At 43.5% G+C, this 25,037-nt stretch overlaps 1 protein-coding gene across 3 annotated transcripts in view; it reads left to right on the top strand.

Annotated features, from left to right (window-relative positions):
* RSPH14 (radial spoke head 14 homolog) overlaps window positions 1-23,302 on the top strand; it is a 336,392-nt gene extending 313,090 nt beyond the window's left edge. For all 3 annotated transcript variants that reach the window (XM_040349605.1, XM_040349598.1, XM_040349615.1), the window contains exons 6-7: window positions 22,512-22,648; window positions 22,728-23,302. In XM_040349605.1, the coding sequence (XP_040205539.1) occupies window positions 22,512-22,648; window positions 22,728-22,966 (376 nt within the window). In that variant the 3' untranslated portion in view covers window positions 22,967-23,302. The remainder of the gene's footprint in view (window positions 1-22,511; window positions 22,649-22,727) is intronic.
* The last annotated feature ends 1,735 nt before the right edge of the window (window positions 23,303-25,037 follow it).

The following is a 25,037-nucleotide window of genomic DNA, read 5'->3' on the forward strand; positions in this document are numbered from 1 at the left end:
TTTGGGTGGCCATGATTATTTTCCAGTACTGCCTTAAGCCTCTTGGGCATGGAGTTCACCAGAGCTTCTCAGGTTGCCACTGGAATCCTCTTCCACTCCTCCATGACAACATCACGGAGCTGGTGGATGTTAGAGACCTTGCGCTCCTCCACCTTCCATTTTAGGATGTCCCACAGATGATCAATAGGGTTTAGGTCTGGAGAAATGCTTTGCCAGTCCATCACCTTTACCCTCAGCTTCTTTAGCAAGGCAGTGGTTATCTTGGTATTCATAGTTCCCTCAATGAACTGTAGCCCCCCAGTGCCGGCAGCACTCATGCAGCCCCAGACCATGACACTCCCACCACCATGCTTGACTGTAGACAAGACACACTTGTCTTTGTACTCCTCACCTGGTTCCCACCACACACGCTTGACACCATCTGAACCAAGGTTTATCTTGGTCTCCTCAGACCACAGGACATGGTTCCAGTAATCCATGTCCTTAGTCTGCTTGTCTTCAGCAAACTGTTTGCAGACTTTCTTGTGCATCATCTTTAGAAGAGGCGTTCTTCTGGAACGACAGCCATGCAGACCAATTTGATGCAGTGTGCGGCGTATAGTCTGAGTACTGACAGGCTGACCCCCACACCTTCAACCTCTGCAGCAATGCTGGCAGCACTCATACATCTATTTCCCAAAGACAACCTCTGGATATGATGCTGAGCACCTGCACTTAACTTCTTTGGTCGACCATGACGAGTCCTGTTCTGAGTGAAACCTGTCCTGTTAACCGATGTATGGTCTTGGCCACTGTGCTGCAGCTCAGTTTCAGGGTCTTGGCATTTTTTATAGCCTAGGCCATCTTTATGTAGACAATGCTTTTTTTCAGATCCTTAGAGAGTTCTTTGCCATGAGGTGCCATGTTGAACTTCCAGTGACCAGTATTAGAGAGTGAGAGCGATTACACCAAATTTAACACACCTGCTCCCCATTTACACCTAAGGTCTTGTAACACTAATGAGTCACATGACACCATGCAGGGAGGGAAAATAGCTAATTGGGCCCAATGTGGACATTTTTACTTAGGGGTGTACTCACTTTTTTTGCCATCGGTTTAGACATTAATGACAGTCTGTTGAGTTTTTTGAGGGACAATGGGACATCACATTTACACTGAGTGAGTGAGTGAAAAACTTATATAGCGCAGCACATGCGAACTAAATCGCCTCTGGGCGCTCGTTGTTCCTGTCTCCTTTTACATCAAAAAGAGATGAGTTTTTATCTGTCTTCTGAAGGCCAAGTGGTTTTCCTCCAACCGAATGCTGGTTGGTAAAGCGTTCCATAGTCTGGGACCTTGGATCGCAAATCTTCTTTCACCTTTGGACTTGTATCTGGCTTTGGGTATTTGGAGCAGATTTTGGTTGGTGGATCGCAGAACGCGATTGGAGTTGTGAGCTTTTATTTTTTCGCATTGATATTGGGGGGCCTTCCCATGGATGCACCTATGCGTCAGACAGAGTGCTTTAAAAGCAATTCTGTCTTTTACTGGCAACCAATGAAGGGTTCTCAGCAAAGGTGAGATTGATTCCCAGGGTTTTTTCCCAGTCACAAGTCTGGCGGCCGTATTTTGAACGACTTGCAGACGGGCGATTTGATACTTTGGGAGTCCGAGATAGAGGGCATTGGCATAGTCAAGTCTGGAGTTCACAATTGTTCCCACCACGACTGCTATGTCTTCTTTAGGAATAAATGGAATAAGTCTACGTAGTAGGCGCAGCAGATGGTGAGATCCGCTGACTACTGACCCTATTTGTGCATCCATTGTCATGAAGGAGTCGAAGATGACCCCAAGACTTTTGACTTTGGTGCTGGGGGTGATGATTTGGCCCAGAATGGGCGGGGGTGTCCAAGTTGTTGCCAGTTGATTCTTTCGACTGGCATGAAACAGGAGAAGTTCTGTTTTGGAGCTGTTGAGTTTAAGATAACTCTTTGTCATCCAGTTTTCTATCAAAGAGAGGCATGTCTCTAGACTGAGATGATGATCCTTTTTGTTGCAGATGCGAAAATAGAGTTGTGTATCATCTGCATAAGAGTGGTAGAGTAGTTTTTGGCTGCTGATGATTTCAAAGAGAGGGCGAAGATAGATGTTGAAAAGCACCGGCGACAGAGGGGATCCTTGAGGGACTCCGCATGAGACCGTGCGTTTTTCAGAAGTGAAAGGTCCCAATTTCACTATTTGTGATCGGTTTTCCAAAAAGGAGGAGAACCAAGATAGATCACCTTCTGTGACTCTGGCTACTTCAGCTAGCCGAGTCAGTAATAGTTTGTGATCCACCATGTCGAAAGCTGCGCTTAGGTCCAACAGAACTAGAAGACAAGATTCTCCTTCGTCTGCGGCCTCAAGAGCGTCATCCCATATTTTGAGTAATGCTGTTTCTGTCCCGTGTCCTGGACGGAAACCTGATTGCAAAGGATCCAGCAGATTATGGGTGTCTAAGTGATGTTGTAGCTGTTGTACCACTGCTTTCTCCATCACTTTAGAGAGAACATTTAGGCCTGTTATAGGCCGGCGGTGTTTTGGGTCATTGGGGTTGAGGGTGGGTTTCTTTAAAATTGGTTTAATTATACCTTGTTTTAAGTGGATGGGCACTATACCTTCATTGAAGGACTGATTTATAAGCTGCGTGATGGGCGGTGCCAGGATATCGGCACATTCCTTCAGCAGTTTGGTGGGGATGATGTCATTCAGTGCTGTGCTATTTCGCAAGGCACCAATGATATTTTTTGTGGTCTCGATTGCAATGGGTTTTAAAGTGAACTTTGTTGCTTGAGGGAAATTTGTGTGGGTATTAGGCATATGGTTGCAGGGGAGGTTGATGGGCGTTCTATTTTGCTGAATGCTTTCACGGATTCCCTCAATTTTGTTGATGAAATAATCCGATAATTCATTGCGAAATTCTTGGGTATCAGAATTGGGGGCTTCAAGACAGACGGGATTCATGGTCTCTGTAACTACCTTGAAGAGTTCGCGGGGACGATTTAGGGCATTCGTGATGATATTGGCGAAATGATTTTTTTTGGCTTTGAAGATTTCTTTATGGTAATTTTTTGTTATTACCTTGTAGACGGCAAGGTTTTCTTCAGAAGAGCTTCTTTTCCAGGCTGCTTCTGCTCTTCTGCGCTCTTGCTTCAGCAACGACAGCTGGTCATTAAACCAGCTGGAGTTGTTTTTCCTAATGCAGGTTTTGCGTTTGGGTGCTACCAAGTCGGCTGACTGTAGTAGAGCCATATTTATGGCATCCAAGGTTTCTGTTGCAGTTTGATGTGGTTGGATGCATTTTATTTTTTTCCCTAAAGTGGTTTTAAAGAGCTCAGAATAGAGCTTCTTTTGTGATCTAGTCCAGTGTGTTGTCACCGGTTTTGACGTTTTTGTTGGGGAGGCCTTTGTGGTGATTGTGAGTTTAATTGCATGGTGGTCTGTCCATGGCAACTGCTCATTTTTTAGAATGTTTATTTCCAGATTTTGTCTGAAAATAAGATCAAGCGTGTGACCGGAATTATGTGTGGGCCCACATACTAGTTGCTGCAGACCTAATCTTTCCAGATGGTCGATGCAGGCATCGGCAACGGGATCCTGTGAGGAGTTGGCCCAGAGGTTGAAGTCCCCGAGTAGCAAAAGGTGTTTGCTGTTTAGGGTGAAAGTGGACATGAACTCTGTCCAAGGTGAGAGAAACTGCGATTTAGGACCCGGTGGTCTATAGCAGAGAAGAATATGGACGGTCTCCTGAGGATTTGTTTGTAGTTGCAGAGTGAGGGTTTCCATGAATGGAAGTGAGTACTGAAGGGCTGGTTTAGTGATCGCGAGGTGAGTCTTGTGGATCACCGCCAGGCCTCCTCCTCTTTGCCCCACTCTGTTCTCTGTTATGATGCGATACTTTTCAGGTACCAGTTCTCCTAGGACGGTGTTACAGTCTGCTGTAAGCCAGCTTTCCGTGATAAAGAGGCAGTCTAGATCGTTTTGTAGAATGAAATCGTGGATTTCTTGTCGGTGTTTTACTGCCGATCTCGTGTTGACCAAAACGCATGATATGCGCTTGGGTGGGGGTAAATGCTTATGATATTTCGCTGTCGATCGTCGATCAATTCTTAAAAGTTGCTCACTCCTTAGAGATTTTTTCGTGACAACTGGTAAGTTTGAGGCGAATGGTTTTAGTTCCCAGATGGTTTCTGCTGAGTAACTGAGATTACCCATGCTCGCATAAAAATGCCGGGAGCGTACTGTTTATTGGTGGGTGATGGGGGGGAAAGAAATCCAAGTGGGGCGCCACTCGACAAATCTTCCCTCCCCATTTTTGATCCAAAGGAAGGCAAAAAACCCCAGGCGTGCTGGCCAATCTGCAATAACTGGGGGAAAAATTCCTTCCTGACCCCTAAACAGGCGATCGGCAAAACCCTGGATCAAAAAATAGTGAATGATGCGCCAAATCTGGAAAACGGGCTGTGGTAGGGAGGTGGGAGTGAGTGGTATTAGATGTTTGGGTGTACCAAGATGGCCGCCGACCGGGACTAGGCCCGAGCTGGGGGCCAGGGTATTGTGGTAGGCGGGGGGGTGAGTGGTGGAGATCCTGGGGGACCGCACGGCGTCCTGAGGTGACTGGGGCTTTTGTGGGATACCGCCAGGGTGGGCGATTAATCCGTTTTGATTGCTGGCGCGCGCAGGCCGCTAGGCCGCGGCTGAAGCCGGGGCCTTTCCTATGTATGGCTGCCGCGATCTTGTCTCAGAGCGTTCGGGGAAGGTTGCGGGGCCTTGAGGGGTGGATGCTTTTGCTGTTGGTGTAGGGGATGTTTGTATGGGTGTTACTGCCGTTCTACCCGGGCGGACAAGCCACGGCTTATCCTGAAAAGGACGGCCGCGAAATCGCCTCAGGGCAGGGGGGAGGAGGATGGAACCGGCGGTCAGGTAAGGTAAACACCGGGCCTTACCTGTAGGAAGGAGCCTGTGAGGGGGGGCAGCTGAAACGGAGGCCAAGGGGAGAGAGGAAGACTGCTAAGTCCTGGAAGCGGTGGTGAGTGCTTTGCTGCCAGGGGCTGGGAGGAGCGCACCTGCCTGGCTGTCTGACTAGCTTGACCCTGAGTGGAGCAGACTCGTCGGAAGCGTCCTACTCCACCTAGCGCTGCCTAGACTGACACTGATATACAAGCTGTACACGTACTACTTTACATTGTAAAGTACGTTGTATAAAAGTGTAATTTCAAAGTGACAGTATTGTCACATGAAAAGATATAATAAAATATTTACAAAAATGTGAGGGGTGTACTCACTATTGTGAGATACTGTGTGTGTGTGTATATATATACTGTGGGGATCGAAAGTTTGGGCACCCCAATCTAAAAATTTGTATTAATGTGCATAACGAAGCCAGGGAAAGATGGAAAAATCTCCAAAAGGCATCAAATTACAGATTAGACATTCTTATAATATGTCAAAAAAAGTTAGATTTTATTTCCATCATTTACACTTTCAAAATTATAGCATGCACTGCCCCCTTTGCAAAGCTGAGACCTGCCAGTGTCATGGATTGTTCTCAATCATCGTCTGGGAAGACCAGGTGATATCAATCTCAAAGGTTTTAAATTCCCAGACTCATCTGACCCTGCTCCAACAATCAGCACCATGGGTTCTTCTAAGCAGTTGTCTAGAAAACTGAAACTGAAAATAGTTGACGCTCACAAAGCTGTAGAAGGCTATAAGAAGATAGCAACGCGTTTTCAGATGTCAATATCCTCTGTTCGGAATGTAATTAAGAAATGGCAGTCATCAGGAACAGTGGAAGTTAAAGCAAGATCTGGAAGACCAAGAAAAATATCAGACAGAACAGCTCGCAGGATTGGGAGAAAAGCAATTCAAAACCCACGTTTGACTGCACGATCCCTCCAGAAAGATCTGGCAGACACTGGAGTTGTGGTATACTATTCCACTATAAAGAGATACTTGTACAAATATGGTTTTCATGGAAGAGTCATCAGAAGAAAACCTCTTCTACGTCCTCACCACAAAAATCAGTGCAAATGAACATTTGCAAATGAACATATAGACAAGCCTGATGCATTTTGGAAACAAGTTCTGTGGACCGATGAGGTTAAAATAGAACTTTTTGGCCGGAATGAGCAAAGGTACGTTTGGAGAAGAAATTAAATGAAAAGAACCTCTGTCCAACTGTTAAGCATGGGGGTGGATCAATCATGCTTTGGGGTTGTATTGCAGTCAGTGGCACTGGGAACATTTCACGAGTAGAAGGAAAAATGGATTCAATAAAATTTCAGCAAATTTTGGATGGTAACTTGATGCCAACTGTGAAAAAGCTGAAGTTAAAGAGAGGATGGCTTCTATAAATGGATAATGATCCTAAACACACCTCAAAATCCACGGGGGATTACATCAAGAGGCGTAAACTAAAGGTTTTGCCATGGCCTTCACAATCTCCTGACCTCAACATAATTGAAAATCTATGGATAGACCTTAAAAGAGGAGTGCGTGACAGACATCCCAGAAATCTCAAAGAACTGGAAGACTTTTGTAAGGAATCTTTCCTTGGCTTCGTTATGCACATTAATACAAATTTTCACCTGGGGTGCCCAAACTTTCGATCCCCACTGTATATATAATTTTAAATTAGAACTAGAGGCAACACTTTTTTTTCCACTTTGGATTGAGTAAGGGAGGATTATAACCCCTGTCAGAATTGTTTCCCTCTGTGTCCCATTGGGGAGACATTACTTCACTTCCTGTCCCATGGCCAAAGAGGAAGTGAGAGGAAATCCCTACGAATTAAGGGAATTTCTTAGGGAACCCCAGGTTCCCATTAAAAGATTTCCTCTCTATAACTTTTCGGGGAGCAACCCAACATTCAGGATTTTCTTTTACTTTCACTTTCAATGATAATGGTAAACAGGAAAAATATAGAGGGTGAATTTCCTTAACAGGGGCACAGACAGCAATAAAAACAGACAGGGGTTCTAATCCCTCTCCACTCTATCCAAAACCAAAAAACTTTTGCCTATCTAATTGTAACAGTGGGGACTTCTTTGTGCTGGGATCATCTGTTGCTTTAGTCCTCTGCGGCAGAGGTACTGTCTGACAAAGAGTCTCACAAATCCTTTTGCGAATTCGATTCGGTTTTCACCGCATCCAATTCGCATGACAGGAGAGTGTGACCGGCTCTCATAGGAACGGGTTCACACATCTCCGTGGCGGCCATGGAGCACATTGCACATGGGGCCTGTGCATCTTTAGTTCCGTTTCAGGTCCGAATTCAGTCAAAAATTCGGGCCTGTTTCGTCCCTGAAACGCAGAACAGGGACGCCTCTGATGATATCCACATAGGATGAAACATGTCAGGCTGGCCGATGCAAGTTTACTGTGAGCCGCTGAGTTCTTTTATGTCTTGATGTCCTTTTGTTCCTGTAAGTACCATACAATAAATTGTGTGTTTTTTACCTACGGGCTTCACTATTGTTGCTTTCCTCTCTGCATTTTGGTTATACTCCTGTTGATGATTGCAATATAAACCTATGGGTCCTTGTGAGTTCTGGACGTTCCAATATTATTGATGATTTTTGGACATCCCTTCCATCTACCTTATCAAGTTGGAGAGTGGTAACCTCCACTGACTTCATGCATTATATGATTACTATGCCCATATTGATGTCCTTCTGGTAAGCAGTTCGATAGCACAGTGGTGTGGTGTTTTCCTGTTTGCACACTGAAGCTTTGGTGGAAGTCCTTTGTATCAGCTTTATTTTTGATCATATTCACCCATTTGGACTGTATCACTTTCAGCGTGCCTCGTGAGCGTGTTCGCGGGTCCCGGGATTTTGATGTTCCCGGGCGGTACGCGATTGCGGTCGGCAAAGGCAGAACAGGGGGATGCCTTTGTAAACAAGGCATTCCCCTATTCTGCCTAGTGACACTGTCACTGATGGCTGTTCCACGTGATCGGGAACGGTCATCAGTGACAAGTCACGTGTAGCCACGCCCCCTAACAGTAAGAATCACTCCTTAGGGAACACTTAACCCCATACAGCGCCAACTAGTGGTTTACCCCTTCTCTGCCAGTGTCATTTTCACAGTAATCAGTGCATTTTTATAGCATTGATCACTGTAAAAATGACAATGGTCCCAAAAATGTGTCAAAAGTGTCCGGTGTGTCCGCCATGATGTCGTAGTCACGATAAAAATCGCGGATCGCCGCCATTACTAGTAAAAAAATCATTAATAATAAAAATGCCATAAAACTATCCCCTATTTTGTAGACGCTATAACCTTTGCGCAAACCGATCAATAAACGCTTAATGCGTTTTTTTTTTCAAAAATATGTAGAAGAATACGTATCGGCCTAAACTGAGGGAAAAAATATTTTTTATACATTTTTTGGGAGAAATTTATTATAGCAAAATTTAAAAAATATAGATTTTTTTTCAAAATTGTCGCTCTATTTTTGTTTATAGCGACAAAAATAAAAAATGCAGAGGTGATCAAATACCACCAAAATAAATCTCTATTTGTGGGAAAATAAGGACGTCAACTTTGTTTGGGAGCCACGTCGCAGGACCGTTCAATTTTCAGTTAAAGCGACCCAGTGCCAAATCGCAAATAGTGGCCTGGTCTTTGACCAGCGTAATGGTCTGGGGCTTAAGTAGTTAAGGAAGCTCTATAAAGACACCAATGACAAACATTTAGAAGCCCTTTTCAAATTCTTGTTTATGCAAGTACTCCGTGCTATGCAACCTGCCACCGCTGTGTTGTCAGAATGGACTACGCTAATGTCAGGATCCTGTTACAGTCCTCACTTATCCTTTAATCGAAGAGTGCTTAGAGCTTTTGCCTTCAGCCCTACATTATTGCATTCATGGCTTAGTTAATGTTATCCATCTTATGTCCTGAATGAGTCTCCTGCCTGTGAATATAAGGGGATCGCTTTAGTTTAAATGTATGTCTGAAAAACAGCAATGTAGAAAAATCTTTGCTGTCCATGATTTTAGATAATGAACTTTGCTTTGGTGCTTCATTAGACAATTTCATAAAGGACGTTACTGGTGATAAAGAGCACTTATTTTCCTGAGCATAAGAAGCCTAAGCATCAAATAACAAATCTTTTCCCTCCTCTGAAGCTGAAAATAGTTATTTTTGTTTCTCCCATTCAGGAGCCAAACCTCAGGCAAGGGCCTGGTGCAGTTGTAAGCCTTGGGCCTGTCTATATACTACCCTAGCCTGTCCATATACTACACTAGGCTTTCCATATACTACCCTAGGCTGTCTATTTGCTACCCTAGCCTGTCCATTTACTACATTAGCCTGTCTATTTACTACCATAGCCTGTCCATATACTACCCTAGCCTGTCCATATACCACCCTAGCCTGTCCATATACCACCCTAGCCTTTCCATATACCACCCTAGCCTGTCTATATACCACCCTAGCTTGTCCATATACTATCCTAGCCTGTTTTTACACTACCCTAGCCTGTCCATATATTACCCTAGCCTGTCTATGTGCTACCCTAGCCTGTCTATGTGCTACCCTAGCCTGTACATATACTACCCTAGCCTGTCTATAAACTACCCTAGCCTGTACATTAACTACCCTAGCCTGTACATTAACTACCCTAGCCTGTCCATATACCTGCAGACCACAGCTGGAATGAGGAAGCAAGCCGGTTTTGCCACTATTTTTCTTCAAGCCGGGTCCAAAGGGGCAGGTGCGGGCCTGCAGACTATGACTGAAGAAATAGGTAGAAGTGCCACAAAAATCTCCACCGTCGCTACCTCAACCGTATACATGGGCAGGGCAAAGGGGGTGGAGTCAGGGGCAGAGCCAAGGGGGGGGGGATCCGGTTTTGCCTAGGGTATCAATAATCCTTGTACCAGTCCTGACCTTGGGCCTCAAAATCCTCCAACCCTACAGACAAGGCATTTCTTTCCAAAGTGGGGCGGACATCTGTTGGCCTTAGCAGACAACTGGGCAGACAGCATCTCAGATGCCTGGGTACAGGAGATAGTTTTAACATGTCACAAGCTAGAGTTTTGTTTTCTGCCTCCACTCAGCTTCATGTTGTCCAACCTGGCAGTTTCTGTGCTTAGACTAGCAGACCTCTATTCTTCACATACAGGCCCTTTGAATCAAGGAGTGACAGTTTTGTGTCAATGGTGGAAAGGTTTTAGGCTGTCTACCTTTTCACTGTTGCAAAACCAAGGGGGCGTTTGCACCATTTTGAATCTGAAGCCCTTGACTTCATTTAAGTCCAAAAATTCAGCATGGAGTTCACCAAGCTTGTCGAAGCCTCCCTCCACTGGGGCTTATAGCTTTCAAGGTGCATGGACCCATGGGGAAAGGTTTCCACAACCAGAAGTGTTTCAGGACCAGTGTCACGGATGAGGGAAACCTGCCATTGATCCCCTGGCCTCCAGGTTCAACAATAAATAACAGGTTTGCCTCCAAATGCATAGATCCTCTGGTGGAAGAAGCGGATGCTCTGGTGACTTTGTGTTATAAGTACAGCCTGATCTGTTTTTTTCCTTCTCTAAAAACCTTTCCTTGACTACTTTAAACAAAAAATTATTGCGCTAGTCATAAACAGGGATAGACTGGCCATTGGGACTACAGGGAGTTTCCCGGTGGGCCGATGGCTCAGTGGGCCGGCTTCAGTGACAGTGGACTGCCGCCCCCCTCCGCTCCTCTGTCTCTCCCTTCCCGCAGCGCTCACCTCCTCTCCCTCCCCACAGCGCTCACCTGGGGGGGAACAAAGAAGCAGGGGGAGGACCAGAGGAGCAGGGGGGGACAGAGGAGCATGGGGGAGGGGACAGACAGCTTACTCAATAGCTATGGCCTGGCAGTTTCTCACTTCTGCCTAATCTTGTCCCATAAGGGGGGGCACCAAACTTATTATTTTCCCTGGGTGAAATAATGTTTAGCTTCCCCACTGGTACTGCCTATAAGAGTACCAGTACCAGTCATTCTACTCTAATAAACTAAAACGGCTAGTGGCTAGTGAAGGGGAGAGGGGGCTTGGGTGGCCGGGGGGGGGGGGGGTTCGGGAGTTGTCCGGCCGCCGTGGGAGAGACCTGTCAAAGTGGGCCAGTCTGGATGAAGTCCAGGGCCAAATTTTTGTCCCAGTCCAGCCCTGGTCATAAATAATAAATTCAAGAAGGAATATAATACATTCAGTACATTAATTACATCCAAATTGCAAATAAACAAAAATTATATAAATTAGTTAAAAGTTTGTGCAAAAAGTGCATCCTTATAATTGAGACATATGAAAGTCCAAAAATCATTAAGACAGGTATTCCACCACCAAGAAGTCATGCAGGGCCTCCTGTGACACTCCACACCTCGTGATCAGGGACGCTTACAGATAGTAGGGACCATCTATCACTAGGATGGTTAAACAGGCAGGCAGAACAACCTCTGCAGGGTATAAGGGACCAGGAAGCCTCTGGGACACTCTGATGGTGAGATGGATCCTCTGTTGTAGTCACAATCACAGCGTGATCAATACAACAGAACTCAAAAGGTGTCAGGGCTGGGTTCAGCCCTTCCTTCTCTGTGCTGCCAGCTCAGCTGTCAGCTAATTGCCAGCTCCCATCTCTCCACAGGGCCGCCATCAGGAATTATGGGGCCCCTTACACAGCTTCAGGCATGGGCCCCCTGGAGCAGAGAACCCACTTGCCGCCTTAAATTGAGAAGCGGGGGGGGGGGGGGGGGCGGCCGCGAATTGAGAAGCGGGGGGGGTTGCCCTTTACAAAAAAAAGGAGAAATAAAGAAAAATATATAAAAAAAAAAAAGGGGTGTAGCCATCCGGGACCTCTGAGCCCTTTAATAAAAATAAAAAAAATAAACCTCTGGGCCCTTTAATAAAAAATAAATAATAAAAAAAACATTTATAAAAAATAAAAAAGGGGGGGGGGTTGCCATCCAGGGCCCTGGGGACCTCTTGGTCCTTTAATAAATAATAAATAAAAAAAATATATAAACAAAAATAAAAAAATAAACATTTATAAAAAAAAAGGGGGTTTGCCACATGGGGCCATGAGGACCTCTGAGCCCTTTAATTAAATATATATATATATATATATATATATATATATATATATATATATATATATATATATAAAAAAAGAAAAATATATATATTTTTTTTATAAAAAAAAGGGGGGTTGCCATCCGGGGGCCCTGGGGACATCTGGGCCCTTTAATAATAATAATAATTATATATATATATATATATATATATATATATATATATATATATATATATATATATATATATATAATATATATATTAAAAAAAAGAAAAAAAAGAAATAAAATAATATCATTTTTTTTATAAAAAAAGGGGGGGCCTTTAATAATAATAATAGTAATAAATATAAGGAATATATATAAATAGGAATAGTAATATATATAAAATAAAATAAATAAAAAATATAAATTATTTTTATAAAAAAAAAGGGGAGTTGCCATCTGGGGCCCTGGGGGCCTCCGAGCCCCTGGGGACCTCCGGACCCCTTACAGGTGTACTGCCTGTACCCCCCTGATGGCAGCCCTGCCTGTTGATGATCCTGTTTGTCAGCTCTGCCTACTTAAAGCCTTCCAGTTCATTTGCTCTTTGCCTTTTTTATTTTTTTATAAATGTTTATTTTTTTATTTTTGTTTATATATTTTTTTTATTCATTTGCGCTTTGTGTTAACATCACACGAGACTTTCTCCTGCGTTCCTGTTGAAGACCTGCTTGACTAAGTTTATTCTGGCTACAGATCCTGCTTGCTGAACTACTACCTTTATTCCTGGCTCTTGGACATTGGCTTGCCAACTACCCGATCCGGTTACTGAACTCTGGCTATGTCTTGACTACGCTTACTCTGTTTACCTTTTTATTTGTATTATTAAGTGTGATTTAACTGTACTTCTGTCTAGGTCTGATTCATGGTTTCTAACAAAAGGAAAACTCTGATAGTGGGATACCGTTTATATGACCTTTATTGAAAATGGATGCCAAGCGCCTTGAGGCGATTCAGTTCGCATTTGTAGCGCTATATAAGTAATTCACTGACTCACTCACTCATTGAAAAAGGAAGCCAATTGGCTGCTTACAATGGATAAAAAACAATCTTGCATGGATTTGCTGGCAAATTCTATCACCCGCACTTCTGGGTCACATTGGTCACGATTGCTTTAGAGCATAGCTCCGCCCATCGCGCCCAACATGACCTGGAAATGCAGGTGATAGAATTTGAGTTTGCCAGCAGACAATTTTAATCCATGCCAGATTGTTTTTTATTCATTGTAAGTAGCCAATTTCTTTTTCAATAAATGTCATATAAACGGTAGCACACTATCAGAGTTGGACTGCTTTTGGATGTCCCAGTGAATCCTTTGTCCAATAATGAACAATAAATCCATATTAAAAATTTCTTGGAGTTCATCCAGGAATACAGGTCCCACCCCTCTATGCTGTGATCTAAGTCCTGATTTTCAAACCATACTGAAGCTATGTTGAAGGAGTTATACCTGGCTGGTTAACGACTATTTGTTGAGTTATACTGCCTCTAGGAGGCAGTATAACACAATCATCTCAGACTAACTGAATCCAGTGTCCCTTAATTAACAACAAATTTTATAGCAAGTAAACAAAAAAAAATAAGTTTTGACCAAGCTAATGAGTAATAGATTTTTAGACCTTTTGGCAGATGTGAGATGTGCGCAGTAACACCTATGTATCATAAAAGTTACATTGTAACTTAATTGGCTACTTCTGCTTATCAAATAATTACTTATAACTACCGTACTTTTCTATCAGGACATGGAAGCTTTGAAAATTGACCTTTTTGTCACTCTTAGTCGTATAAATATTGTTTTAAAAATGCCCTTTTCTTTATTACTTAATGGAATATATATTTAACTATGTAGATAGGCATTATGTGATAAATATACAATCATGACCTTTGTAAGATAAAAAATACTGCTATTTTATATTTACTATAAATGATAATGCTACTCTTAAAGCTATATGAGACCCTAGATGTTTCTTTCTTTTAAATAAGAAGAACAACCTAAAATTAATATTTATTTTCATCATCAAGTCTACCTCTTATAGCAGGCCCCCAAACTGCTCCCCCGCCCCCTTAGTTGGCCTGGTGCTAAAGAAACACTCCTGCATGCCTGTGCCTGGCTGAGACCTGAGCTCCGATTTGTGGTTCTGTAAATTTGACGCAGCATGTTGTGTTTGATAAGTGGCGCTGCTTGCCAAATGCGGCTTAAAATAAAAATCAGACATTCAGGGGGCAGCAGTATCCTGAACGTCTAAAAAATGCTGCACAGTTGCCTTTGAAAAGCAACCCACCACAGGATTTTCACCGGGGCAATAAAGTCCACTGCCCATGTGAAAGGGGCTGAGATTTGGCCTACAGAAGTCAGTCTTACCTGTTGCCTGTTACTCTGTAGCTCCTGCTGGATCTTGCTTCTAATCCCCTTGGGGAGGCTGCCATTTATGAATGGACATTTTATGGTTACACAACCTATCGCATTGCTATAATCTTTTTATATGGACTATAAACTGAAAGACCCAAGAATAAATGCTTGTGGAACGAATCATCTGAGATTCCATTATTCTTTATGGGGGAATTCGCTTTGATATACAAGTGCTTTGGATTTCAAGCATGTTTCCGGAACAAATTAGGCTCGCAGTCCAAGGTTTTACTGTATTTTGATTTAGTGCCGCTTTGTTACTAGAGTTTCGACTTCTGCGTTTGTCACTGGCTAGTAATTTCATTGGACAGGGGATTACAGTTGAGTGAGGCTAAAGCTGGCCATAGATGGAGCAACAAATACAGCAACAATCATCTCAGGCCGTTACCACTGGAGAGAAGTTGATCTAATAATTAGCTTCTCTTGAACGAGAACGTTGGAAATTTTTCATTTGATCAGAGCATGCAGCCAGTTGGCGTCAGCACTGATCAGGGTATTCTGACAACAGAGGAGTCCACACTGTCAGAATACAATAGAACAGAGAGGAGGATCCCCCCATCCACCTTGCTTGTGCAGTTTGGGATTTTTTTTACTGTCTGCTATCTATGGCCAGCTTTAGTTCATAGGTCAAGTCACCAGTATTACCATGAATCATAATCAGTGGGGAGCACACAAGTTCTGACTATAGCAGATAATAGCAGGCATCTTGTGGTAAATGGTGTTACCATGATGGGTGGTTTGCATGAATCGATCTGTATGATCTGATAGGGGAATGTCACATATCTCTGGGCCCTTTATCAAGATTTCGAGCTGACCTGGGCTTTCATAGAAACCAACGCCATCAGCTTGAAAGGGTTTTTACTTGCTATTTTTTTTCTGAAGAAAAAAGTTCTTAGATGTTCCTCCCCAACTTTTATGGGCCTGAGCATGTACGCTTGCTGATTGTAATTGTGTATGCTTGTGCCATGATCTTTCATTAGATCATTTCATCAGATTAAATCAACAGCTTGCATTAGTCAATCTGGTAAGTACATAGCAATGTGCCAAACTCAGCTTACTGTTGCCTTGTGCTTCACCATTAATCACCCATCATACGGGGGAAAATAAAATGAGCCTTGTGATCATTTGCAAAGTCTCTGGTATCCTGGATATGTTCGAAAATTTAATAAATCAGTGGTATGAATAGTAAAGATTGTACAGAAGACTGGAAATTCTAAAGGTTAAATTTAGTTATATGTGAACAGTCTGATTGTAAAAATGTTTGTACAACCTTCTTTAGATTTATCAACACTATGTAATACAAAGGAATTTACCTGAATGAATATAAAATCAATTGAACTGCATATTTTTTTGTAACTTTAAAGGAGATTGTACAGTGATATTGTAAAGAGCATGGGCAGCTGTAGGCCCCTTTCACACATGCGGACCGTTCGTTTCATTCGTTTTTCATAAATTGTTCATCTGTTTTTACATCCTCCAGCTAGAGCCACTTGAGTCCCAGAGCCATCTTTTCATGCAAAAACAGACAGTTTGTTTACATCCTTTTTTACGTCGGGTCCATTTTTTGAATGGAAGAAAAATAGGGCTTTGATCTGTTCCAAAAAACAGCAGGTGTGGCTAAATTGCTGTTGCTGACATCATCACCCTACCCCCCAGTGATGCCGAACCTGCCCCCAGAGAGCCGCCCACAGCTTCTGGATGGCAACAGATTTGTGTGTGACTATTTTGATTACTTGGGAAACATTAGTCGGGTCTGAATAATGTGTCCAGTGTGGTATGTCCGGTGTGGTATGAAACCCGGACAAATGAGTTAAAACCCATACTGTCTGGGTGAATACTGGACAGATGGCAACCCTAATGTATCTACATGTCTCTCTGCTTCTACCCAGCATCTAAGACCACATGGGAGAGGAACATAGGTGATTGGAGGCAATAGTGTCTGTATTGGAGGTTATCAGCAAGGACTGGCATAACTGTAAGCGCTGCCTAAACCTGCCCATGCTAGTATTATCCCCTGTACTACAGGAAACAACATTCAGACGTTACTCACTTATGCTTTACACCAGGGCTCGAAATTTCAAGTCCTGAGCTACTAGCCAGGCCTCAAGGCGTACTCGCCACCAATTGCCCCGCCCAACCCCTACCATGTCCCGCCCCCTAATCCCGCCCCCTAGACACACCCTCATAAATTCTCATGAAATTACACTTAAATGTTTTATGCAGAATTAAAGCGGTGTTTCACCCTAAAAACACATTTCTAGCATGCCATCAAGCATACTAGCGCGAGCTACAGTATGCCTTTCTTTTATTTTTTGGCGCCGTACTTACAGTTTACTGCCGTAGTGAAGTTTCAGACTCCCCGCAGGGAATGGGCGTTCCTATGCAGAGGGAAGATGATTGACGGCCGGCTATGGCGCGCCACGCTTCCCGAAGATAGCCGAAATAGGACTTGCCTCTTCACGGCGCTATACGGCGCCTGTGCACAGACATCGGAGCTGACTGCGCAGGCGCCGTGAAGAGGCAAGTCCTATTTCGGCTATCTTCGGGAAGCATGACGCGCCATAGCCGGCCGTCAATCATCTTCCCTCTGTATAGGAACGCCCATTCCCCGCGGGGAGTCTGAAACTTCACTACGGCAGTAAACTGTAAGTACGGCGCAAAAAAATTAAATAAAGGCGTACTGTAGATCGCGCTAGTATGCTTGATAGCATGCTAGAAAAATTTTTTTTTTTAGGGTGAACCCCCGCTTTAAGTCATAAAAATAATTATTAACAACAACTTTATCTGTGCCCAATAATGCAGCCTGCCCATGTCTACCAATGCAGCATGTGTCCCCATATTGCAGCCAGAGTGTCCCCATATTGCAGCCTACCTGTCTGTGCTGGGTAGGAGAGGAGCCGGAGCCACCGTATGGTTGATCAGAGTGCGGGAAACATAAGAGCTTTCAATTCAATAGCTGTGTTCCCTGCCACGAGCCGTAATATACAGCCCCTCCCCCCTTGTCCAGGAAACTTTGATAGACAGATCACCCGTAAATTGAGGGCTGTTAATACATGGATGGGTGCCGACATAATCGCCTGCCCCCCCTCCTCCCGCTACCCCAATAGTCCCATGCAAGACAAGCACCGCCATGAACACCAATCGGAGCACACCGACTCCTCTAGGGCCGGCTCATCCCCAGGAAAACAGCTAACAAAACAGCTAACAAACCCCAAACCCCCCCTCCCATGAGGACCTCGGGCATGTCATGTACAGAACACTCTGCTATTGGCTGCAAGTGAGTATGGCCAGCAATACAATCACCACTTTACCATCTGAAATAAAGAGATCTCATGTGGGGAGGTCCATTGACAGCTCTGACTCCAGAAGGGCATATGGAGAACACAAACATCTGGGTTGGACCCCCTTTGTTGGGTCTCATCCCCCCTTGCTAGTAGCAGGTTGGGTCCCCCTCCCCACTAGAATATATATAAAAATTGAAAAAAATAAAAATTCTATCACCACAGTTCACACAGTAGAATGATTGACACTCCCTGCAGCCAATCACCTCTGCGCTCGGACTCATCTTGTCAGACGTCCGTCCAATCAGAGAGCTCAGCGCCCGCTGTAGTGGGCGGGGAATGCGTTTCAAAACTTGTACTGTGTAGCGGAGCCCGGCCCGGTAACTCACCATTACTCCGCAATATCTTAATGACCATCCCGGGCCCCATCCTGTTCGCTATCAGCTGCTCCATTCTCAGCCTGACACGGCGCCGTACACTGGGAGAGAGAGAGACGAGATCCGCCCGCACAACACACGTCTCTGTATACACCGAGGAAGGAGGACGAGGCGTTCCGTATCTCCTGTCAGCCCCCCTACAATCCGTACCGATAACTCAGAGATCTCCGCTCCGCACCTCCGGCCCCGCTCACCCGCCGCCACTTCTTAAACAAAGCATGCCTCCCGGCTACGTAATCACGTAACACGGCACACACAACTTTGTTCATAAGAGCGCAAGCCTGATCTTTTACCTGAGTCCGCCGTGTACCGAACGTGAGATCTAGTGTTCCTCGCGCTCTGAACAACCGGATAGACGGCGGCGGCGGCTCCTCTCCTCGCTCGCCCCCCCTGCTCCCAGCCCACACTCGCCAGCCCTCAAAATGTATAAGATAATTTCCTATGTTATTACGTAACACCTTACAACACAGGTGCCATCCAGTCCACTTCATGTGGCCCTTGCACCTCTCCTGCAGCTACAGGAGAGCTCCAGCCCTCCTCTGGTCCTCCTCAAGACCCTTACTTTCTGCTTTTAAGCAATGTATTCAGCTTCTTCCCAGCAGCAGCTTAAGGAAAGGGGGGTGCACTGTGATGTAAGGGAGAGTGGGGGACTCAACTTCTGATGGTGAGGTGGCTCTTAACATCTAATGTAAGGGGAGGGGATGCGCTGGACATCTAATCTTACAGATACAACCGGCCCTTTTGAGGAAAATCATAATGCTGATGTGGCCCTCAATTATAATTGAGTTTGGCACCCCTGCCTTACAAGGAAGATGTAAAATATTAGCCTATGTTCTTCAGGTATACCATACACAGAAGTTGTAAGATAATTTCCTATGTTAGTCAGGTATACCTTAAATCACAGGTGTCAAACACAAGGCCCGTTGCCCGAATCCGGCCCTCCAGGCCATTTTATGTGGCCCTCGCACCTCTCCTGCAGCTGATACAACCGGCCCTTTTGAGGGCAATCATAATGCTGATGCAGCCCATGATGAAATTGAGTTTGACACCCCTGCCTTAAATGTAAGATGTAAGATAATAGCCTATGTTCTTCAGGTATATCATACACAGAAGTTGTAAGATAATTGCCTATGTATCTCTGGAAATGACACTGGTGTGGTGCCAGGAGTGGTTTCAGGTTCCTGCAAGTCTAAAGTTGGGTACACACGAACAGATTATCGGACAAATTTTCGTCCGTTTTTTGTTGCATGCTAGTCTCATATCGAAAGTGAAGAGGTTACTCACCATATGAAAATTCTCATACGACTTCAGAAGTGACGTAATGTGTTGAATAGTTTTGTACGTATTCTTTCGTTTCTGAGCACGCGTAGTCTGGCTCTTACGATTTTTTTCAGACGAAAACTGTAATAATTACTGGGAACGAAAATTGGACATTGTGTTCACATACAACAGCAAAATTATATCCTGCACATCCAGTTTTTGTCGTCCGAAAATTTGGAATCGCCTGTGGAAAGCACCATACCATAGGTGTGTACACAGGGTGTGCCAGGTGTGCCTGCGCACACCCTAATCACCCTGTGTGGTGCAGATTCCCCCCGGTTTAGACTCCTGATATTTCACCAAAGCCCCTAATGGGGCTCCTAATTAATTTTTTTTTTTTAATATTTAAATCATAAAATTTAAAAAAATAAAATAATAAAAATAAAAACTACTGACACAATCCAGTAGCCTTCATGACACCAGTCTCTGCTCTAATGACACCGTCCGCTGCTCTGCTGACATTTTCAGTATGTATACACACATGTGTTTGAGCTTTGGGGTGCACACCCTAATGCAATAGGCTGTGCACACCTATGCACCATACTAACGATCAGAAAACTTGACTTCCAATTTTCTGAACGTGTGTACGGGCCTTAACTTTCCTTTAATTGCTTAAAATGGCTTATGGCTTCAGTCTAAAGGGAAGTTTATTAACCACTTAAGGACCAGACCAATATGCTGCTAAATGACCCAAGGGGTTTTTACAATTCGGCACTGCGTCGCTTTAACAGACAATTGCGCGGTCGTGCGGCGTGGCTCCCAAACAAAATTGGCGTCCTTTTTCCCCCACAAATAGAGCTTTCTTTGGGTGGTATTTGATCACCTCAGCGGTTTTTATTTTTTGCGCTATAAACAAAAATAGAGCGACACTTTTGAAAAAAATGCAATATTTTTTACTTTTTGCTATAATAAATATCCCCCAAAAACATATATACAAATTATTTTTTTCCTCAGTTTAGGCCGATATGTATTCTTCTACCTATTTTTGGTAAAAAAAATCGCAATAAGCGTTTATCGATTGGTTTGCGCAAAATTTATAGCGTTTACAAAATAGGGGATAGTTTTATTATTTTTTTTTTACTACTAATGGCGGCGATCAGCGATTTTTTTCGTGACTGCGACATTATGGCGGACACTTCGGACAATTTTGACACATTTTTGGGACCATTGTCATTTTCACAGCAAAAAATGCATTTAAATTGCATTGTTTATTGTGAAAATGACAGTTGCAGTTTGGGAGTTAACCACAGGGGGCGCTGTATGAGTTAGGGTTCACCTAGTGTGTGTTTACAACTGTAGGGGGGTGTGGCTGTAGGTCTGACATCATCGATCGAGTCTCCCTATAAAAGGGATCACTCGATCGATGCAGCCGCCACAGTGAAGCACGGGGAAGCCGTGTTTACATACGGCTCTCCGTTCTTCGGCTCCGGGGAGCGATCGCGACGGAGCGGCTATAAACGAATAGCCACGCCGTCGTCCCGGATCGCTCCTGAAGTCACGGGAACCGCCGCATGTACGGGGGGTTCCCGATCGGACCCCCGACCCACGTCTAGGCTGGCACGTACAGGTACGTTGATGTGCCTGTCCGTGCCATTCTGCCGACGTAAATGTACATGCGGCGGTCCGGAAGTGGTTAAAGAAGAAGTTCACTCTTTTAATCAACACTGACTATTTTTAATCCTTATGCTGCTAGTTTTAGTAAATAGATAGGAAAGTGTATCATAATTACTTGTTTTAAACTTTTTTTTTTTTTTTATAATTAGTATTTTATTTTTGTAAAAGAAAGTCAAAACAAATACAGAATACATTGACTGTGGAACATCGTTACATAACAGAATCCGAACAGAGTCGGGCATACATCAGGAACGGGACTCTGTGTAAGTAAGGGAGCGGAGGTCATCCACCCACTCCGGACATCGGTCCACTGAAGCAGGTGTCCCCCCCCAACAAGTGGGAGGTGGGGCACGACCCAAACCCCCACCCCCTGCAATGCTAAGTACAATCCCAAGGTAATGGTGAGTACCAGGGAACATTCTAAGAACATCCTGAGCGCCCGAGGCAGAGCTGGGCACCTAAGCACCCCATGCCCGCTCGACATTTAGCACAGTCTGTAATGAACAGGCTGAAACAAAGTCATAACGAAATAAAAAGGTAAATTATTAAAATTAAATACAATTAAAAGAGATACAATGGACTGACACAGAAAAGGAAAAGAAAACAAGAGGGGAAGAAGAAGAAGGAAGAGCAAGAGAGCGAAAGACATAAGAGAAGGAGTCAGCCCCCGCCAGTGGCACCTAAGGGTTATTGCATAGATCAGGAGGTCTCCTGGTTAGCCCGTTGGTGATGCTCCTGAACGAGTCTCCCAAAGGAGGGGTCCGCCAGGACAAGCAGTGCCTCCTCTAAACTGGACGACAACGGGGCAGCATCGTGGATATGTGCCTTCCATTCCCCCCAAACAGTGTTTAAGCGTTCCCGGGAATCCCTGCATTCCGCTTAAACTTTTTTTTAATACATTTCTTCAATAACTTCCTGGTTTCCAGGCCTAGGAAAATGATGTCATACATCCCAGGAGTCTTCAGGAGGGGAGGAGGGGTTTTCTCAATGAATGCAACATAAAAATCATCTGCCCTTACTCAAGATGGCCATGGTCAGAAATGCTAAGGGTGTATTTCAAATTGATTTCTTAGCCAAATAAAGCATGGAGACATGGATGGATGGTAGAATTTGCTTTAAATAATAAAAATGAATAGTGTTTTTGGTTTGTGGTGCTCAGATGCAGTATAGTTATACTTTAACTAATGCTTTGGTATTTAATCCTACCTTTTGTAATTAAATGTACAGTATGTGTTCGTATATGCTAACCCTTCTTTTGTATCTCATTTTGCTAGATTCATCTAATTTATTACATCATTTAATTTTACAAATGGCATTAGCTAACTGTCAGTCTGTTTTCTTTCTTGCCAGTGTTCCACTAGAAGGAAAGGAAAGTGTTTGCAAAGAAGAGGTAGTTCCTATATTTGTACAGCTCCTGGAAGATGAGGATGCTGAGGTCAGAGCCAATGCTGCTGGGGCTTTGATGTTCACTACCATTACTACTCAAGGTAAGGCATCTGTCCAATGGTGGTATGATAACTCTGCACAGTTTCCCAGCATGTTCTCATTGGTACTTTTTTTCTGTAGGGAAATATGCTGCTCTTCATTCTGGAGCCATTCCGAAATTGCTAGCTCTTGTGAAAGATAACCACAGCAAGGTGCGACTAAACTGCATCAAGGCATTGACCACCCTATCTGAAACACCTGAAGGTCGCAAAGTTCTCCTGCCGGATGTGAATCTAATCCAGGAATGTCTAAGTGACTCCAGTGAAGTAGTGAGCAGAGCAGCTGCTATAGCAGAACTAGTCATACAGTGGAAACCCTGAGCCAAGCACGATAATGATACACAGGCATATTACTGTGTCCAATTCACTGACCTTAATTGTAATGTCCATAAGAAACACCGGATCCTTCGGTTTAAATTTGTTAAGAAATTGTTAAACTGTTGCCTACACTATACAAAGGTTTGAATAAAGGTTTTGGTTGAAGTTCTACTTTAACACCCTGCAGCCTCCCCTTACTGAGGGACCCCGAGCCTAGTATTCCCCTACTAAATAGTTGCGCATGGTTGTACTTGTATTTTCTTGCTAACTTCCGGAAGGTAGTTTACCCAAATTGGATTAATAATATTTTACAATAAACCTGAAAAACGTTAAAAATGACTCAGACTTCAGTTTATGTATTATGGAATGGTCCTAGATTGCATTAAAGCCTATGTCCACCTTCAAGACCCATATTTAGGGTCTAACAAAGTGCCAAGAGGAATACAGTATTGCACAGGCATGTTCTGCCTTTATCTTCCTCAGGAACCCCATCCTAAAAAAAGGCATGCCAAGATTTTGCTAGTTGACATACAGTAAGTGTAAAAATAATAAGAATATAAGAATAAAGTTTTATGTACCTATGTTAGTATCACATATTGTCAGTGTGCTGCTGTTTACATAATGTGGATCTGTTAAGGTTGACCACTATGTTCTCTTTACTTTTTTTGTTGGCTTGTTTTTACTGTCAGTTCATGATAAGCTCATAATAGATAACCTACAGAGTTGTGACTCATGTTTCACTGTCATTTTCTTAGTAATCTGGGCAGGTGATTATATGCCAATAAAGGCATTCTTATCACATAAATGAGTTGTATCTTGTAGGTTAGTGTTTACTATGCAAAAGGAGATCAATGTACTAAGTATCATTATTTTCTAAATATCTTAAGTAGGGTGACGATAGTGAGGCCTAATGAAGACTTTAAATAAAAATAAAAAAAAAACTGATGAATGCTGTACCTTCCATGTGCCAAACAAGGACATACATTTTCAAAATGGCAGCTAAACGCTGTACGCATCTTGAGCACACAGGCTGGGGACACAGGCAGCACAGTTGCAGCCTGAAAAGAACAGAATAAGACAGAAAAACAGCATATACTTATGCACAGTGCCTTGATAAAATATTCATACCCCTTTTTTCCATATTTTGTCATGTTGCAACCAAAAACCTAAATGTATTTTATTGGGATTTTATGTAATAGACCAACCCAAAGTGGTACATAATTGTGAAGTGGGAGGAAAATTATAAATGGTTCATATTCTTTTACATATAAATATGTGAAAAGTGTGATGTGCATTTATATTCAGCCCTCTTTACTCTGATATACAGTGGGGATCGAAAGTTTGGGCACCCCAGGTAAAAATTTGTATTAATGTGCATAACAAAGCCAAGGAAAGATGGAAAAATCTCCAAAAGGCATCAAATTACAGATTAGACATTCTTATAATATGTCAGAAAACAAAAAAATGGCATCTGCAAAAGTTTGGGCACCCTGCAGAATTTATAGCATGCACTGCCCCCTTTGCAAAGCTGAGACCTGCCAGTGTCATGGATTGTTCTCAATCATCGTCTGGGAAGACCAGGTGATGTCAGTCTCAAAGGTTTTAAATGCCCAGACTCATCTGACCTTGCCCCAACAATCAGCACCATGGGTTCTTCTAAGCAGTTGTCTAGAAAACTGAAACTGAAAATAGTTGACGCTCACAAAGCTGGAGAAGGCTATAAGAAGATAGCAAAGCATTTTTAGATGTCAATATCCTCTGTTCGGAATGTAATTAAGAAATGGCAGTCATCAGGAACAGTGGAAGTTAAAGCAAGATCTGGAAGACCAAGAAAAATATCAGACAGAACAGCTCACAGGATTGTGAGGAAAGCAATTCAAAACCCACGTTTGACTGCACGATCCCTCCAGAAAGATCTGGCAGACACTGGAGTTGTGGTACACTATTCCACAATAAAGAGATACTTGTACAAATATGGTCTTCGTGGAAGAGTCATCAGAAGAAAACCTCTTCTACGTCCTCACCACAAAAATCAGCGTTTGAACTTTGCAAATGAACATATAGACAAGCCTGA

This window comes from Rana temporaria, chromosome 1 (genome assembly GCF_905171775.1).
Source record: "Rana temporaria chromosome 1, aRanTem1.1, whole genome shotgun sequence".
NCBI lineage: Eukaryota > Metazoa > Chordata > Amphibia > Anura > Ranidae > Rana > Rana temporaria.